This window comes from Glycine max, chromosome 3 (genome assembly GCF_000004515.6).
Source record: "Glycine max cultivar Williams 82 chromosome 3, Glycine_max_v4.0, whole genome shotgun sequence".
Taxonomy (NCBI): Eukaryota; Viridiplantae; Streptophyta; class Magnoliopsida; order Fabales; family Fabaceae; genus Glycine; species Glycine max.
Window position 1 is genome coordinate 46,364,655 of NC_016090.4, and position 18,925 is coordinate 46,383,579.

Here is an 18,925-nt window from a genome sequence, read left to right on the forward strand (position 1 = left end):
ATTCAATGTAATTACGATAGAGAAAAAAAAAATCACGACAGAGAAAACCACTTAACCATTTGTCTTATATTAGACTTTCAATTTGCACGCAAGCAGCCACCGACTTCAGAATGTTTTTCATTAACTTTTGCCAGTGATTAAGTCCCAACAAGCAAACCAAGTTAAAGTCAACAGACGTTAAAATACAAAAAAATCGTTATGACAATGGCTACTGATATCAAAACGTTGACTTTAATTTTTCTAAACAAATTCTAGTCTAGAGCAGGCATACTGCTTACAGTCCAACTAACAATGGCAGCTCCGTTGAGAACACTAACAAGTCTTGTTTCTTTTAGTCCTTTAAAGAGTTTGGAGTATCAAGTTTCTGACTTAAAGTTATTGAGTTAACTTCATGAAGAAAAAAAAAGCAGATAGTATATATTTACCCGTTTGGAAATCAAAGAAACTGCGAACTTGATCACTGTTTATGCTCTCAAATCCGCACAAGGCCTCTTGTGATTCGCAATATCTACAGTTAGGTGCATACCATGTTAATCGAAGATCTCCACTAAGGTCATCTCTGAAAATTTCCTCGTACCGTCCCGGCCTTGCAACTGGAAATGAGAGCTTCCTAATAACATGGCAAGACTCGGGCAATGGATCGAGCAAGTCCACTGAAGGAATAGCTGACACGAAACATGTAGAATTGCTAAGACTTTAGCGTGGGCAAACATGAAGAGGTAGATAATAAAGCACATGCAATTGCTAACCCAACCCTGGAAGAGGTAAAAAATACATTAAAAGAGAAGGACAAAAATTCTTTGTCAGATTCTTTAGATGATTCACATCATGTTGGGAAAACTCGGACTTTCCCGCTTCCTGAAATTAAGATAGGCACTTAGTAATTAAAGGTAGTAATGGGAGCACACGATTATAATTCTCCAATATGGAGATTCTTCCACTATACAAAGTGATAGTAGGGTTACAAGGATGTGTTTACAAAATTGATTCACTCTATGGTGACTCACTCAAGCTTGAGGATAGAGACTTTCCAAGCTATTTATCTTCTCTCTCAAAGAGACTCTTTCTCACTCTAAGAAGTGGATTCACTCTTGTCTTGGGATTGACTTACTCTACGGTGGCTCACTCAAACTTGAGGATAAAGACTTCCCAAGCTATTTATCTTCTCTCTCGGAGAGGCTTACTCAAGCTTGAGGATAGAGACTTCCTAAGCTATTTATCTTCTCTCTCAGAGAGGCTCTCTCATTGGATTTTATTAGGAATGAAGCTCCTACCCTTATTTATACTACTCCACCTCCACAATGAATGGTGGAGATTACTTGTATCCTAAGGTGGAGACTAATTCTCTAGAATGCTCCACACATTCTAGGAGTCTCTACACTCTTCTACTCTCTTCCATACTTTTTCATAAGGTTCCAGAAGGTTTCACACATCTCTAAAATATTTCAGAGGTTTTCACATTCTTCCACAAGTTTCTAGAGAGTTCTACACTACTCTAGAGTTCTCCAGAACGTTCTAGAAAATTCTACACTTTTCCAGAAAGCTCCAGAATTTTCTAGAACCTCTCCAATTAAGGAGGGATCCCAACAAATCTCCCCCTCCCGACTTAATTGGGGGGTAGTAGAAAACCGGCTCCTTGGATACCTTATGTCAATGTGCTTTGGTCATCATGCAAGGATTGTTTCTCTTCTTGCATGGCTCTTCTCCACTCCACCAATTCATAGGTGTTATTCTCATGCAAGGATTTCATCTCTTCTTGCATGACTATTCTCCACTCCACCAATTCATAGGTGTTATTCTCATGCAAGGATTGCATATCTTCTTGCATGGCTCTTCTCCACCACCAATTCATAAGTGTTATTCTCATGCAAGGATTTCATCTCTTCTTGCATGACTATTCTCCACCCCACCAATTCATAGGTGTTATTCTCATGCAAGGATTGCATATCTTCTTGCATGGCTCTTCTCTACCACCAATTCATAAGTGTTATTCTCATGCAAGGATTTCATCTCTTCTTGCATGGCTATTCTCCACTCCACCAATTCATAGGTGTTATTCTCATGCAAGGATTGCATCTCTTCTTGCATGGCTCTTCTCCATTCTTCAATTTTGTAAACACATCCTTGTAACCCTACTATCACTTTGTATAGTGGAAGAATCTCCATATTGGAGAATTATAATCGTGTGCTCCCATTACTACCTTTAATTACTAAGTGCCTATCTTAACTTCACGAAGCGGGAAAGTCCGAGTTTTCCCAACACATCATACTAAAGTTTCGGAGAGGAATGAAACACAGTTTACTGATTCTGAGCAATACAATTTTGAGAGTGCTGAAGGGGTTGAATCTGTGGATGTTGAGGTTCATCAAGCAGTTGATAGTATCATAATGATTGATGCAGTGGAGGATCCTGTGGATTCTCACAAACTAAAGATTGACACTAGTAACTCTGACTGTTTTGAATCCCCAAATCATACTAACGCCATCATGCAAGAAGGTGAAGAGTTAAGGGTCAGTTTATCTCCATCAAGTCAAGGTGATTCCCAGGGCATCCCGTATAAGAAGTTATCTGCATCTGCAGCTCCATTCAATCCGTCGCCAGGCATTGCACGTGCTGCACCATTTGCCATGAATACAACACTTCCTTCGGCTGCTGGTGCTGTTTCACCAATTGGCCCATGGCCAGTAAATATGAATGTTCACCATGGACCTGCTACCATGTTACCTGCAGTTATCCCAATGTGTTCCTCTCCTCACCATACATACCCATCACCTCCACCAACACCAAACATGATGATACAACCGTTGCCATATATGTATCCTCCTTACACTCAGCCTCAATCAATACCAACCAACAATTTTCCAGTTACTAGCAGTGGATTTCATGTCAATCAGTTCTCATGGCAATGTAATATGAACCCAGCTGTATCTAGTTTTGGTCCCAATGCTGTCTGGCCTGGTTGTCATCCAGGGGAATTTCCTCTTCCAGCACCTAGCATCAAACCAATCCCTGATCCCATTTTGGAGCCACAAAAACAGTGTCATGTTTGAAAAAATTCAAGTTCAGCTTTTGTTCTGCCAGAGGACATTAATAATGTCAGTGAAAACAAGAAAGATGTGCAAGCTTTAGAATCAGAGACTAGTGATGATGAAGTGGGTAGAGTTAATGCAGAAAGTGTAAAGGAAAATGGAAATCCTAATTTTCATGGGTTTGAAAATGCTGCGAACAAACCAAATCGTAACATTGGCTTGAATAACATTAGCAGAAATGAAAAGAACATTGATGGTGAGAAAACCTTCAGCATTTTGATTAGGGGAAGAAGAAATCGGAAGCAGACGCTAAGAATGCCAATAAGTTTGCTAACTAGACCCAATAGCTCACAGTCATTTAAGGTTTTATATATAACCGTGTGGTCAGAGGAAGTGATGTACCCAAGTCCATCAGCTTGTCTTCTAGAAGGGATTGTACAGCTACTGCTTAACCCACATTTTTTTTGTTGTTACTAATTAATTGTAGCAGAATTATTTCCAATAAAGGAGAGATACCTCACAATTTCACATTCATAAGGAGATGCAGTATTTCAATGATTTCTAGAACTCAATTACAATTTTCCTGCATGTGGCTGCCTTGCCATTTGGGAAGGTTCTGGTAGATTTTCTACTTCCTATCCTTCTGCAGAAGTTTAACTTTGGAAAGTGAAGATAATGTTGTATACTTTATTTATGTGGCCCTTTACCCCAAACAAGACATGCTCTAAAAAGAGTGCATCATGGAAATCAGATTTGACCTCGACTGAATCATGGAGGTTCTAAAAACTTGCAGATTTTTCTTCTTGGAGATGAAGGTCTGAGGTTTTTCGTCAATTTGAGGTGATTCCACTTACAAAAACTGAAGCTATTTAGTGATTCCGCTGTTCCAGCTAGTCACAGTTTTGTATCATCTAGAATGACTAAGATGCATTATTTGATGATTAGTTGGGACGTGGAAATGTTCTTGTGAATTAAAATCATATTAGAAGTTGTTGCAAACAACAGCTAATAATTATCTTGCTCAGCAGGCAGGATCATTGCTATCAGTTTTGGGGTTTCAGAGGCACCTTGATGGTGAAAAACATTTGTTCGTTATGTAGTTAGGCAATTTTGACATACTGAATTACAGGATTAAAGATCGTTTCTGATTTTCCTTTTGTTACATCATTGTCAATGGTTTTGTTAATTAATTTGGTTCGTTTGTATATACTCTCAATTATTTGCCATGTATTAGTGGTTCTCTTATGTTGTTTGATTTGATATTTTTTTGTTACAAATGGAATAGAACATACTCTATCTTATGACACAGTTTGTGTAGTATTAATGAACATTATCATCGTTTGTATATATTGAGAAATATCCAAATTCCATATTGACTGTCTCACTTTTTGGAGTACAATCAATTGGTTTTAAGATGAAATCTAAGATGATATCAAAACCAGATTCTATTCCTGGGACCTTTCCATGTGTAGTATTAATGAAGATCATTGTATTTTTAATACAATGAGCAAAAGTTTGAACTCTATCTGACGACACAGTTTGTGTGCGCACATGAGCAGATTTCATCAATATACATACACTTATCGTGTACAATTAAAAATATTACTAGTACAGCAAGAAAACATGGTATAATAAAATTAGATTTAATGGAATAACCGAATAAGCTAGCTTCGGCAGCAACATTTTTATTTATTTTTACTTGAAAGGGGAAGAAAACATGCATGTTTTATTTGGGTCTTGCTAAGCGGTTCGTAAGAGTATTAGTTAGCGTTTTTCTTTTTTATTTTACAAATAATAAAGATGATGAATTGCACTTAGTTGGAATTGAGTTTTTTTTATCTGGAACAAGAGGTGTTATTGTTTGGATTATTTTTCTTACTGCATTGTTTAGGATAATATTTCTTCGATATTCCAATGAGTGTATATACATATAGAGAGAAAAAGAAATAGAATAGTTGTCATAGGTGGGTGATCATATGACATATTTTTATAGTGATTAAATTATATTAAAAAGCTAAAATGTTTTATTAGTGTTAGCAATTAATTAAAAATATATATAAATTTGAGATAAATTTAATATTACTAACTAAATTAATTAATTTTCTTAATATTAATGAATTAGTTAACGAAATCCTGTAAAAAGAACCAGAAAGAGTAATAAGATATAATTTTTTTTGACACGAATAAGAAAAGATAGTTAGAAATAAATGAGAAGGGTTAATCGAGTGTTTTACACTAATTTAATGTTTAAAAAATATTACTATATTTTGTTTATATTATAGTGCCATTTTATAGAGCTATTGATTGTCAATTTCTAGACATGCAGATTGTATGATTTTTTTAGATGTACAGCTGGGAATGCAGCAAACTCTGCGTATTGCTGCCAATGCAAACTCGTGTTCTTGGGAAATCGACGTCTTGAAGAAGGGTTTCCTAATTCTAACAAAAGCAATATACCCGTGCGACGGAACTATGTGCTCATTTGATCAAAATATGACCACTCACCAAAATCTGATCCTTAAATTTCATCACATTTCATAGAAGAATAACAAAGTATAGATGTAAATGTAGTAGGCATTACATTTCTGACCATGCAGCTGCAAAAAAACAACCAATGAAGAAAGCAAAAAGGTTCAATCTCAAGTTCAGGTGAGGAAGCCAAACGTTAGGATTGTCCATCTTGCCAAACTTGTAGGTGGCTACATAGCTATGTACATCAAGAAAGCTCCACAACTCAGTTCACATGCAGTAATGTAGGATGAATGAGGTTTAGTCTGAAGTGGCTGAATTGGACAATTAACACAGCTTGTACAAGTGCAAACAAAACTAGGAGCCAACACATTCACCCTGCTTCATCAAAGTGACATACATATACGTATAAGATACAACAACTAATAAGTTGGTTCTTCAGCATAAATCTCATTAAAGAGAAGAATGTATGTACGTACCTTTAGCTAGATTTGTTGGAAAGTTAGCCTCTCCAACTGGGTCCATTTGGAAAGTCTGAGGAAGAGAACGCTTTTCTGACCTTTTCAAATACGCCAACACTTCCAGAACGATAACTGCCACAAGTACAATGCTAAGAAGGAATCCATAGCCTGCCTTCCAATCATTCCCTGCCCCCGCAGCTCGCATCCCCAACACTATATTCAATGCTGCAAAGAAAAGTGCCATTCTTCCAAACCAACCGTGATACAAATTCCAAATGTTTCGATACTTGGAATCCTTGTCTGGCCTCAAGAAAAATGCCAATATCTGAACTCACATAGCTTTAAATGTCAGTTCAAATTGTACTTTAGATGGAAAGCATATATCTCAAAGTCATCAAGCCTAATTTTATCTCAGTTAAAATTTGTATTGCATCCATGGTTGTGTATAACACTTTTTTAACTAATTCGTAGGAATTTTAAAAATTAATTAATTTAACTCGGGTATTATATTTAGTAACAAAGGTAATACTTAACAAAGTGATAGGTAGAAGACTGAACATTTAATATGATACGTGACATGAGTCAGTGGCAGACCTGAAGAATACTTAGGACAAGGACAAAGATGCCTATGCCTCTGTGAGCTGGTATGTGGACATGCATGTTTCTATAGAGTTGTAATCCAAGAAGGACTGTGCCAAGCCCAAATGAAAATCCCACAAATTGAATGACTGAATGGAGATAGAACCATAGGGGATCCTTATACCTGAAGTATCTAGCAATAATTGCCCCCACTGGCAGGATTAGGCCCCACCCAATTATACCCACTATTCCATGGCTCTTTCTAATGTGAATCAACCCATTGGATACTGGGCCAGTAGAACCTGCCACAACAAGTATAATTGTTGAATTTCTTCTCTGGAAAATTTGTTATCATATAGTATATGCTACTCTAGTTACATCAAATCATCATATGGAAAAGGCATTTGAATAATTTTTTGTGAAAATAACGGCTAATTCAAGTTTAGGCACTTCAAATAAAATGTTCTTCACTTTGGTTCAAGTAGTAATTTTGCGATGAAAAAATAAAATGGACCTGTTCAAATGAACTTCAACTATTTTGGAGTAAAATGTGGTTTTGTTAAGGCATTGATTAGCATAGCATAATAATTAATAATAAAGTAAAGTGGCACATCTGGTTTTGCACACCTGAAGAAAAATCAAATATAATTGCCGTTTTGTCAACATGTTTTGATAGATGGTGGTTCAGTGGATGTTTAGTACTGAAAGCCAATAAAATCGGTTGCTTCCCAAATGGAATTGTGGTTTGCAGCTGAAAAGCTATGTAAATTTCAGCTCCATTTGTTGCCACTGCCGCAGGCACAGTATTTAGAGGCAGTTCACCTTTGTCTATAATTACTTCTGATTGCCTCCTACCCCTTAAATAAAACTGCTTGACTTTTGCATGGCCATGTTTGTTAATCCATCCCACCATTGCACTGGAACCAGCCATCATACCATCCCTAGAAAATCCAATTCCCACCCATCCAACAGTGTAGGGAGCAGATAATATGATAGTTGTGGTGTCACCCGTCTTGGTGTACTGCAACAAAAATTAGATGCAAATAAACTATCATGACATTAAAATAATAAGACATCAATAATTTATAGCTGGATAGATGTTACTTTTTAGAATTGGGCAGTTGTCCCACTTCTTATATAAACATCATAAAACAAAAAAATTCTAAAATCATTTTTAACAAATTTAATATATGAGTATGCCTTAAATTATTTAATTTTTTTAATAGGTTCTTAAATTAAAAAAAATGGAGTTGAATATTTAAGTACCTGTAATTAATAAAATCGTTAGAAATTGCTACTTTTTTGAAAGTTCCAAGCCGTCATAAACTAATCTCAGGAACCCAATTACAAAGATTGCTTAAGATTAAAAATTCAATTGCAATTTTTTTTAATTTAGGAACCTAATTATAAATTTCCAAAAAAAATTAAAGGCATTAATTATGTATTAAATCTTTTAAAAAATGAATAAAAATACATGCATTGAAAGTATAAAAGTTTTTTATACTTATACTATAAATTTATCTTAAATAATCAAAAACTATCATATGGTAAATTTGTTTATTGATATTTATAATAATTATATTAAAAGTTATTCTTTAGATGATTTCTGGTTGATTGATGTATTAGACTCTTAAAAAAAATGAGGCCACCTAGAACCAAAGAACAGATCATAGTAAACAAGTTTCAACTTTTAACATTAAGAGAAAAAGAATAAGTACATGAACGTACTTACCCTCAATTCGTATGAATGCCAAACAGGTTTGCATATGGTAGAGGATATATTCTGATAAGGTGGAGGGAGAAAAATCTGATAATTTGTGTTCTTGCAGTCACCTTCTGATACAATACTGTTGCTTCCAGTGTCATCTGCTACTGCCACGATCTTGAAGTTCAGAACAAAATTCAGAAGACACACTCCAACAATAGAAGGCCATATCTGAGTCCAAGATCTTGGCTTTGCCATTCATAGACTGGATCTAAGGCTAGCAACAATAGTATTAGTGGCTACAAAGGTCGAGAGCAAGAAAGGAAATGTGAATAAGAGGGCCTAACAAGACAGTTGAGAGGTGTTAGTCTCTTGGGTTTGAAGGTTGGAATTTGGTTGTTGGCTTGGTGGGTGGGGAATGGGGATAGTGGTTGGTACTGAGAGGTAATCATCACCCCCCGTTGTTCTGAGATTGTGAACACTACATCCAACTGCATCTCTTTCATTGGATTGAAGCTTTTCACTCACATTTCTATGAGCAGTAGTGTAGTAAACATATTCAATGTTCAAAATTTCAGTAACAAAAAAAAGTTTATGGAGCTTATATGCATCTTTGAGTCAGTAAAACATAACTTTTAATTTGTCTAGTAACTAGCTATCTTATCTGGGGAAGATGGGGGCAGGGTTTTGCTGCAGTTAAAAGATAAAACAGAAAAAGGTTAATATTGTTTAGCAAAATAGGATGTAAAGGGAACTAAAAAGGCTGAAAGAAGTTACCAAATAGATCAAAAAGATTTGTTGTGGTGGCCAATAGTGGAGCAACTTGGAACTGGCCAAATTTGATGTAGATAGATAAACCTGTTCTTGACTTTTTGAAAAATTGACTCATTGGTCTTTTCTACAATACTCTCTAATATTATCTCTCAACATTCTTCAATTCTTCTTTCTGGTTTTGGCCTTTATAACAGAAATATACCGTTTGTCAAATGGGTTGCTGAAGACAAAAAATATTGTGCAAGATACTAATTATGTTCCTTTTGTTAAGAGTTACGAGGCAAAGGTTTAAGGCAAACGATGAACAAACAAATATAAATGAAGTTAATTTCATGATGCATTTGCTGTTGATTTAATGAAAGATAAGGGATAAAAAAAAACAAAGAGGTGAAGTGGAGAATAAATCTAATGCATGGAGCCACTGTGCAGTTAAGATCCAAATTCGCATATGGATCTAAATGCTTGTAAATAAGTATCTCGGGAAAACAGTTGGGATATAAATGGATCGTACTAGCATGCAAAACACCTTGAAGGTACTAATTTTAATGTTTAAAAAGTCATGAATTGTTTATGCTAAGTTAAGTTAAAAGATAAGATGCATGTATATTGAAAATTGAATTTTTATCATTGAAGTTTAAACAGCTTAAATATAAAGTAAAAGATTACATTTTACTAAATGAAACTTATTTGAATGCATACATTCAAAGTTGATTATAAATAAAGAAGAAATAGAGAAGATAATTAGTTGACAAACAACATATGAAGAGAAAGTATATGAGAAGAGAGATTGTGAAATAAAATCACTTTGTTGAATGAAAAGTATCTTTACGCAAGAGTTATCATTTCTTATAACCATTGAGTGAGGTACTTGAGTTTGTAAAGTGATATACTATTTGGGAGTGAATTATAATCTTGTAGTCATTTTTGTGATAGGAAAATACTTTTGAGACATAGGTAAGAGATGTCGAATCACATTAAATTTTTGTGCTTATTATTATTTTTCTCATAGTATAATTTTTATTGTATTCTCACAATCCTTTATGAATGTGGATAATTTTTGTTTGTGAGAGGATTGCGTGATCCACCTTAGGAGAAGATTAACATGATACAAAGTGGGATAGTACTTACATTACGGTATATTTAAGAAAAACAATTGAGATCGAAGAGAAGCTAAAAAAACGCTCACACTTCCGACGCCACATTCAGCATTGAAGTTTACGGTGACCAATGGTGATTTATGTCTAAAAAAATAAGATTATTCAAAAACATAATAGACGTACTAAATGGCTTAGTTCCTGTTTCATACTGTAGTTGTGTTAATTTAACTCAATTTTTCCTTTGGTCGTCAACTTTCTGTAGCTTTATGTGCAGGAGCAGTTAATTAACACTATGCACTAACCCTGCACTTCTTAGGCTCAGTTTATTATGAACCATTACCATTTGACACATTTTTATTAAGTCAATTCTTACGTATGGTTAAATAAAGAGGCAAAAGATTGCACTAGGAAAAAAACAGGAGAAGCAATGGTGCAATATACAGACAATCTCATATACTATTCATGCTGAATCACACACCTTATCTGTGTATTTAGATCGGCTTAATTAGTATGCAGTATTTACTGAGAGAGCTTTTGATAAAAAAAAAAAAAAGCAATTTGTTTTCCTAAAAAGTAATCAACACCAAACATGCACATGAATATATGCCCCTCCCCACTCTCCTCATCAAACTTGGCAACCCACTTACTCTTGCTCGATCTTCTGCTACGATTTTCTCTGACCCCAACTCTCTTACCAGTTTCATCATTTGTGCAAAGCATAGTCACTTTCATACCTTTTCTGATGCAATCCTACCCCCCAAGGGCATTGGATAGAAGACTCCAAGAAGATTGGACTAAAGATGCAATAGAAGGCCTTAGGGTTGATGGATTTCTCTATGGTCTTACCCTTATCTTCCTTTGGTTTTGAAGGTGCAGCCCCCAAAATTCTTTGGGCTTGGTCCTTCCTTGGATAAGAGTGAAAGCCATAAGATTTTAAAGAAGACTTTCTTTTAAGTTGTTGTTTCACTCTTATACAAAGTTGGACTAGCTCATCTAGGTCCCTATATGGAAGGAGTTTAACCTTATCGCTCACTTTCATATTAAGCTCACTAAGGAACCTAGCTATACTTGTTCTTTTCTCCTCCCTAAGTCCAGCTCTTAAAAAAAGTAGTTCCATTTGTTGTCTATATTCTTCAACACTCATACTCCCTTGTTTAAGCCTTTGGAACTTGTCCATAAGCTCCCAGTGGCGTCTCCTCTCTCTCTTCCTTTTCCATTTCGCTGCCATTTATCTTCCAAGAAACAAAGGAATCTATTGATGAAGAAGATCCTGGGCCTACAAGCTCCAATGGAGACTACATCATTTTCCTACAGGATGCTTTAGAGATCTCACTACTACTTTCTCATTTTTTTCTTCTTACATAGTCTTCCAACCCTCCAACCCTTGCATGACTTTCATTTTTGCAATCAACTAAGGGGAAATGTATAACTTCTACAATAAGCTTTGCTTTCATCCCTGCTGCTACTTCTGACACAAATTCATTGCTTCCTTGTTGTTGCACTCTCCAAGAGCCAAGTTGTCTTTTATAATTGTTACACTGTGATAAAAGCAACAACTTAGATTAGTTAGTTATTTTCTGTTTATGTCAACATCCAATTCTTAATGAGGCATTTCAAATTGAAGTCCTCCTTGGGTATGTGTGAGTTTCATTTCAAAATTCAAATGCATCTTCATACTCTTTATATTTGATTCTTAAATTGAAAATCACAAAGAAGAAACAATAGCAGATTTGAAAGGAAAATTTGTGACTATTTCATATAAGCATCACACTGTTTATGCCAACACGGTTGATGTTTGACTTCTTATGGAACTTTAGATTCACCCATCTAGCCACCACAACGTTTTTTTAAACATTTATATTCATTCTTTCATTTAGTTTCTACTCATAGGAATTTTTAAATGCGTTTAAATAAAATTTAGACTTTTTAGTCATACTCAAATCGTAATTCTATGCTGGTTAGATAGGAGCACCATGTTGTTTTATTGTCATTACCGACAATAGATATCTCCTTAATAATGGTACAGATTTTAGAAAACAAATGCAAATGATATTAGTATTTGATAAATATGTTTTAAATTTATCAAAATTTGAAAAAAGAAAATTGAGAAAAACGTTATATAATAAGATTTTTTAATGAAGTATATTGGGGATGTAGCTCATATGGTAGAGCGCTCGCTTTGCATGCGAGAGGCACGGGGTTCGATTCCCCGCATCTCCACTTTTTTTCACGGCTTCTTTCCCGCATTTAATAATAAATAATTATAATCATAAAATTGAACATGTTCAATAGAAGGGATAAAATAGTAGTGTTAATGAAAAAGGCAAAAGACGTGAATGTTTTTGTTTTTGTACTACGCAGAGGGAAGCCTCTCCTTGTTGCAATAAAAGGAATATGCCTAACTTGTCCATTAAATCAGTACAGCGCGATGGTTCTTAGTATATCTCAGAAACCCCAAACTCATGGATTCTCTCTCCGACCATTCAATAGTTGCACACCCCTCCCTCGAGCAAGAGTAGTAGTTGTTCAAAAGGTGAGTGTTTTGCAGCCCCAACGAAACAACGGAGGTGTAAATAAATGTTAAGCTTTCTTATCATCATTCGATTTTCCCCAGCTGTGATGCAGCGAGGACAAAATACCCATCCCAACAGTTACCTAGTGGATGCAAATGTATATATGTTCACATCAGATACATTATCCCTGAATGTACCTTTATTTTCTGTGCATGCATGTGGAACCTTTAATTTTAAGTGCTGAAAGAAATTACTTGTTGAGTTGGAAATATATGGTTTTCTTTTGTCTTGGACTCTTGGTGGCTGTTAATTTCAAGTTTTTAGAGGATGTTGTTAGCCAAAAGCTAAGCTTAGATCTCCAGAAACTAGCTAGGTTTTGTTGTGCCACCAAAAATAGCTGTTTCTCCATTAATAAGTTGTTGCTCTTCCCAAGTTCTACTCAACTTATTTTTACTTTTGAAGTATGTTATTATAATGCTGCTTATTATTTTTACTTGAACTGGAAAGAAGCAGAAATTATGGTGTCATGTTGATGTTTATGTCCAAAGGTCCACTAGTGCTCCTAAGTCATCAGTTAGATATGAATATCATTTTGTTAGCTTGCAAGTAATCATATATGCATCTTTTACCATCATTTGCATTCCAAGTTTGTTCTATGACAATCAAATATTGATTTTTTTAAAGCACTCCTTGTTGAGGTTTACCAAAAATGTCAAAGATTATAGAAATTATCACTTGTACACTTTTGAGCCAGCACACTCCAATGGCTTTTTATTGCTATGGTTCCTTAGGTTATCAGGAGGTCTACCTTAAATGTAAAAAATCTCCAGTTTTTGTGTAGTAATTTGAATGTGTTTTCCTTATACTTTGAAGAAAATCTTTGACCTGAAAATTGTGTGGCTCGACACAGGTAATTTGATTGTGGCTGACCTGTTTCAAGGACATCCAATTAGTGAAAGGAAGCTGAAGGAACTTCTAGGTCACACTCCTTCTCAAGTCTTTGCTGGTGCTCTGCTGGGCTTTTTAGTAGCTTGTTTCAGTTGTCAAGCTTACATGGTGGGAGCTTAGGTGTTTGATTCCAATGCCAGTTTTGGTCAAACTGTATTGCTATCATTGTTTGCCCTGATGTTGCCTTCTGGTATATGACATGGCCTGCTTAATCAGTACGCTGTATCTAAGGACAAATAGTCAACCTTAGTAGAATGTAAATGAATTTGTTTCACTTCAGTGTCTTACACTAGAAATCTGACCATTTAAATTGCCAATGCAATAAAATCTCTTCAGACCTCGCCTGAAATACTCCCCTCCATCCTTGAATGTTTACCTTCCTACTTTACTACATATAACCGGGTTACAAGTCTTAGAAGTAAAAATTGGTCAAGTCAAAAGCAGGACGTTTATAACCTAGGCAACTACATGCATTCTGGAGCCATGCATATTTATTAAGTAAGTCATGGCAATAAATTTTTAAGAACTTATTTAGTTATTTAGGTCAGTTAAAAAATCTTTTTTAACTCTAATAGGTTTATTTAGTAAATAATAATAATATGTGAGCCTATAAATAATATTATTATATTAAATTTTTACACTAATATTATAAGATTATATATTTGTTGGTTTATTTTAAAAGCAAATATTTGCCTTATTAGAATTTTTTTTTTACATATTTAAAGTCTTGTCATAAAATATTTTTTTTTATCTTGTTACACTTTAAAATTAATTTCTTATATTTTAACTTTCACCTATAATATACTGTCGGCGATGATATACAGGAACTATGTTTATTCCCAATGTTCCTATACACAAGGCATCATCCCATCCATTGCCATTTGCCAGGTAATTGATGATGAAATAACACAACACAAGCATGAACACTAAAGTGACAGACAGAAAAATGCTTGTCTTCGTCAATTTTTTTAATACTGAAATCGAAATTAGGTACCGAATAATTTAATTCAAAATACGTACAAATACATAGTGAAGTAAGCTTCAAATAAAATACTACCTCCCTTTCCTATTTGTAAGTCCCAATTTTAAAATAAAATTTATTATTTTTATAAGATTCAATTTATAATATTTATTGTATTAATTATTTTTATATTATAAATAATTTTCTTTTTTAAAAAAATAAAATGTATCAACATAGAAAATAGAGAAGAATTGATGATAAGGAATTTTTTTATAAAATATAAATTTAAAATAAATTTATTATCATCAATTATTAGTATTATTGTTTTAAAATTATCATTGTTCTCTTTATTAACAGATTTATTTTTTATTAATGTTTGGAAAAAGAATAATAAAATAAGAATATATATGAAAAAAATATATATTTAAAAATTAGAAAAAAATCTTACAAAAACAAATAAGCAAATTTTGGAAAAGAACTTTATAATCTTAATGAGAAGAAGAGTAACAAGTTGTTTCTTTTAAAGTTTCAACCCTATCCTATGGTCAAGTGGCAAAAAAATGTGGCTGAGAATATGTGCGTAAGGTACGTTCTTCGAAGTCATATCCACGTCAGGTTACCCTATCAACGCGTCCATTGTTGATTGGTTATGCCATGTCACTATAAAGTTACGAAGAAACCTTTCTTCCATTTTCTTCTTCTCAACGTAAAAGGACAAAAATGACCTTAAATTAAGCCCACCACTACTTTGAGTATATACATACGTCTGTATTATACTATACACGCGCTTATACGATGTTTTATCTCTCTTTCTGTCAGAGTCCGAAGCAGCAACGCTTTTCTGAATAACAATTGAGTTGGTTTGGTACATTCATAATCGGCCCTTCAATTCAATAACCAGTTGCATCTGTACGTTTTTCGCTTCCTTTTGCTGCTTGTTGCTGAAAAATCTGCGATCTCCGGCGTCGTTTTGGTCAGCTTCCGGGGGGTAAGAATCTGCCCTCTTTGTATCTCTCTGTTTTGAGCTTTTCGCCGTTGGTTCAGATTGAGACCCATTTGTGATTTGATCCGTTTTTAGAAAACTCACGGTTCTGAGATGAGGAAATGGAATTAGTAGTGTCTTGGAGTTTTAATCTTTTTTCTTTAAAAGATCGTAGCTTCTTGTTCAGGTTTGTTGTTAGAGCCCGTTTGGTGACCTGGGCAAGAAGGTGTAATCTAATCATTACCCAGGTAGCCTAGTTGTACAAAAAATGGCAGTGTTTTTGTGACATTTTGTAGGTTTTTAGAGGTTTCATTCTTCGTTTCAAGTTTGATTTGTTTTGCATTCATTCTCTTTTCGATATCAATAGCGAAAATGTCATCAGCTGGTGTCTCTACACTTACTGTGGTTCCCACTGAGCCATTGTTGTCACCAAAGGCATTCCCTTTTCCAATTCCATCACACTTGTCTTTGGAAGATAAATCCATTTTCATATACCTCTCCTTTTCGGGCTCATTGACTCCCATCCGTGTTATGGAGTGGGATACCATTGAATCTGTCAAATTCAAAATCCAAAGGTGTGAAAGCCTTCCATTTTTAACAAACAAGCAGAAGTTGGTTTATGCTGGCCGAGAGCTTGCGCGAAGTGATACGCCGCTCAAGGACTATGGAGTAACGGATGGAAATGTTTTGCATTTGGTAATCAAACTGTCAGATCTTCAGGTCATCAATGTGAAAACTTCTTGTGGGAAGGAGTTCACGTTTCAGGTCGAACGAGGCAGGGATGTCGGGTACATAAAGCAGCGGATCGCCAGAAGGGAGAAACAGTTTGATGATCCTGAGGAGCAGGAGCTTGTGTGCAATGGGGAAAGGCTTGAGGACCAGAGGCTTATTGATGATATCTGTTGCAAACATAATGATGCAGCAGTCCATCTGTTTGTGAGAAAAAAGCATGTTAAAGTTCAGAGGAGACCCCTTGAGTTGTCCATTGTAGCAAAAGATTTGATTGATAAGAAAAAAAATGATGTCAATGGAAATACTAATCGGAGAAGTTATGATGTTGGTAAAGAAGATACTATTAGGAAGTCTGATGTCATTCAAAGAGCTGTGCCGAGAAAGCCTCCTGGTAGAGATTTTATTTTGGAGCCAGTTATTATTAACCATAAAATTGAATTAGCTCCAGCTATTCGGAATATGGTGAACTCTACATATGAGGGACTTGGCAGTGGAAAATGTCCAATCAGATCTGCAGAGGGTACAGGAGGAGCTTACTTTATGCTTGATTCAGCAGAGCAAAAGTATGTGTCTGTTTTTAAGCCTATTGATGAAGAACCAATGGCTGTGAATAACCCTCGAGGTCTTCCTTTGTCATTAGATGGTGAAGGCTTAAAAAAGGGTACAAGAGTTGGTCAAGGAGCATTCAGGGAAGTAGCAGCCTATGTTCTAGACCATCCATTGAGTGGGTGCCAGCGCCACTCATTATTTGGTGATGGGAAGGGCTTTGCTGGTGTTCCCCCAACATTGATGGTTAAGTGCTTGCATAAAGCATTCAACTATCCCCGAGAATTGACTCCTAAGATTGGCTCCTTGCAAATGTTCACAGAAAATAGTGGAAGTTGTGAAGATATGGGCCCGGGGGCTTTCCCAGTAAAGGAGGTACATAAAATTACTGTTTTGGACATAAGACTGGCAAATGCAGATAGGCATGCTGGGAATATTTTGATCAGCAAAGAGGAGGACAACAACCAGTCTGTTCTGATTCCAATTGATCATGGATACTGCTTGCCCACAAGTGTAAGCACCTTATTTATGCCCTCTTGGTTGTGTTATAATGCATGTGGTTATGCTTCTACATTCTATATTTTCCCTTTCTTTGTCACTCTACCTTCTATATTTCTATCATTATGACATATTTGTCATTCCAACAGTTTGAAGATTGCACCTTTGAATGGCTTTACTGGCCTCAAGCTCGCCAGCCATACTCCTCAGAAACTATTGACTACATAAAGTCACTGGATGCTGAAGAAGACATTGCCCTTTTGAAGTTTCATGGATGGGATCTGCCAGTTGAATGTGCCCGCACTCTTAGGATCTCAACCATGCTTTTGAAGAAAGGGGTAGAGAGAGGATTGACCCCTTTTGCCATTGGAAGCCTGATGTGCAGGGAATCCTTGAACAAGGAATCTGTGATAGAAGAAGTAGTACAAGCAGCACTGGATTCTGTTCTTCCTGGCACAAGTGAAGCTACATTGCTGGATTCTGTTTCCCAAATCCTGGACTTGCACCTCGATGAGATTGTCAGATCTCATTTATAATAGCATTGAATTCTGCAATGGTAGCTGGTATATACATGTCAGTGTGTACATATGTTCACGTACATATGTATAGCTCAAATAATTGGATTTTTAGTTCTTGACAAAGGAAGTCTATTTCTTTGGTTGGAATGTCAAACCATTCTTAACTCCCTAGGTTTTACTTTTTGGCAGTTTCCTTCCGTTAACAAATTCTTTCAAGTCTGCTGTTGATATCTTTATTAAATTTGAATTCTAGGGATAGTAGACATCTCTATTTGAATTGTAGTTTAACATTCTTGGCCTGTAGTGAGTGTTGTCTGTTTCAACTAAGGCTGTGCTTGTTTAGGAGTGTGAAAATGGAAATGTGAAAAATTAAGGAGGTGTTTGGTTTGGTTGTTTTCTGTTTTCATTTTCACTGAAAACAGAAAACGGTGATGAAAATGTGTTTGGTTGGATTTCTGAAAACATTTTCAGTGGAAATGAAAATAGGAAACAACCAGAAAATGAAAACAATAAATTTTCGTTTTCAGTGTTTTCAGTTGAGAACAGTAACCTCATTTCGGATAAAATGAAATTATGGTGACAATAAATGTAATTTTAAGCAAATCTAAAAATACAAAAAGACAAGAAGTCAATATATCATAAATTTTCAGTATTTTTATTTCATGAAAACAGAAAATAAGAAGTCAAACCAAACATATTTTCAGAATTCTAATCTTTTGAAAATGAAAACAGTTTTCAGAAAATGAAAACAGGAAATGAAAACAGAAAATGAAAATGCAAACCAAACACACCCTAAGTGATTTTCACAGCGTGTGGATAAAGTAAAAATTAAATGCGTTATTTCCTATCCTATCCATTCATATGTGTGTGCGGACATCGCTTATAAAAAGTCTTGATTAGTTAATAACTTTCACAAAAGGAAAAATTTATTAATCCAACCATGGGATTGAAAGTTTTCACGAAATATGTCAAATTTACCAAATTTTATATATTGTAAAAAATAAAAATATCTAGTTATATAAACTTGTAATTATATTCTTATAAATGTTTAAAGTTCTTAACATTTGATATGCATTATAATCATAGTATATCACAATTTAACAATTAAATTA

General features: G+C 35.0%; 2 protein-coding genes and 1 non-coding gene across 3 annotated transcripts; 2 read left to right on the forward strand and 1 right to left on the reverse strand.

The window, feature by feature from the left end:
* Positions 1-5,542: 5,542 nt before the first annotated feature.
* Positions 5,543-8,591, reverse strand: LOC100782231 (cytochrome b561 and DOMON domain-containing protein At3g61750). Its single transcript, XM_003521761.5, has 5 exons — positions 8,272-8,591; positions 7,167-7,560; positions 6,555-6,841; positions 5,979-6,285; positions 5,543-5,877 (listed from the first exon to the last, which is right to left on the reverse strand). The coding sequence occupies exons 1-5, from the start codon at positions 8,500-8,502 to the stop codon at positions 5,873-5,875; spliced, it is 1,224 nt and encodes a 407-aa protein (XP_003521809.1). The 5' UTR covers positions 8,503-8,591; the 3' UTR covers positions 5,543-5,872.
* A 3,671-nt stretch (positions 8,592-12,262) lies between these two features.
* Positions 12,263-12,335, forward strand: TRNAA-UGC (transfer RNA alanine (anticodon UGC)). The gene has a single exon. It is a non-coding gene; the product is annotated as a tRNA-Ala (tRNA).
* Positions 12,336-15,313: 2,978 nt separating this feature from the next.
* On the forward strand, positions 15,314-18,275 carry LOC100817301 (phosphatidylinositol 4-kinase gamma 4). Its single transcript, XM_003520823.5, has 2 exons — positions 15,314-17,310; positions 17,445-18,275. The coding sequence occupies exons 1-2, from the start codon at positions 15,892-15,894 to the stop codon at positions 17,829-17,831; spliced, it is 1,806 nt and encodes a 601-aa protein (XP_003520871.1). The 5' UTR covers positions 15,314-15,891; the 3' UTR covers positions 17,832-18,275.
* The last annotated feature ends 650 nt before the right edge of the window (positions 18,276-18,925 follow it).

Excerpts from the sequence above, each read along its gene's own strand:
- LOC100782231 (XM_003521761.5), bottom strand. The coding sequence starts at position 8,502 with ATGGCAAAGCCAAGATCTTGGACTCAGATATGGCCTTCTATTGTTGGA. Across the intron at positions 7,561-8,271 it reads GGCATTCATACGAATTGAGG|TACACCAAGACGGGTGACAC; the intron begins GTAAGTACGTTC and ends TTTTTGTTGCAG. Across the intron at positions 6,842-7,166 it reads TATATTTGATTTTTCTTCAG|GTTCTACTGGCCCAGTATCC; the intron begins GTGTGCAAAACC and ends TTGTTGTGGCAG.
- LOC100817301 (XM_003520823.5), top strand. The coding sequence starts at position 15,892 with ATGTCATCAGCTGGTGTCTCTACACTTACTGTGGTTCCCACTGAGCCA. Across the intron at positions 17,311-17,444 it reads GATACTGCTTGCCCACAAGT|TTTGAAGATTGCACCTTTGA; the intron begins GTAAGCACCTTA and ends TCATTCCAACAG.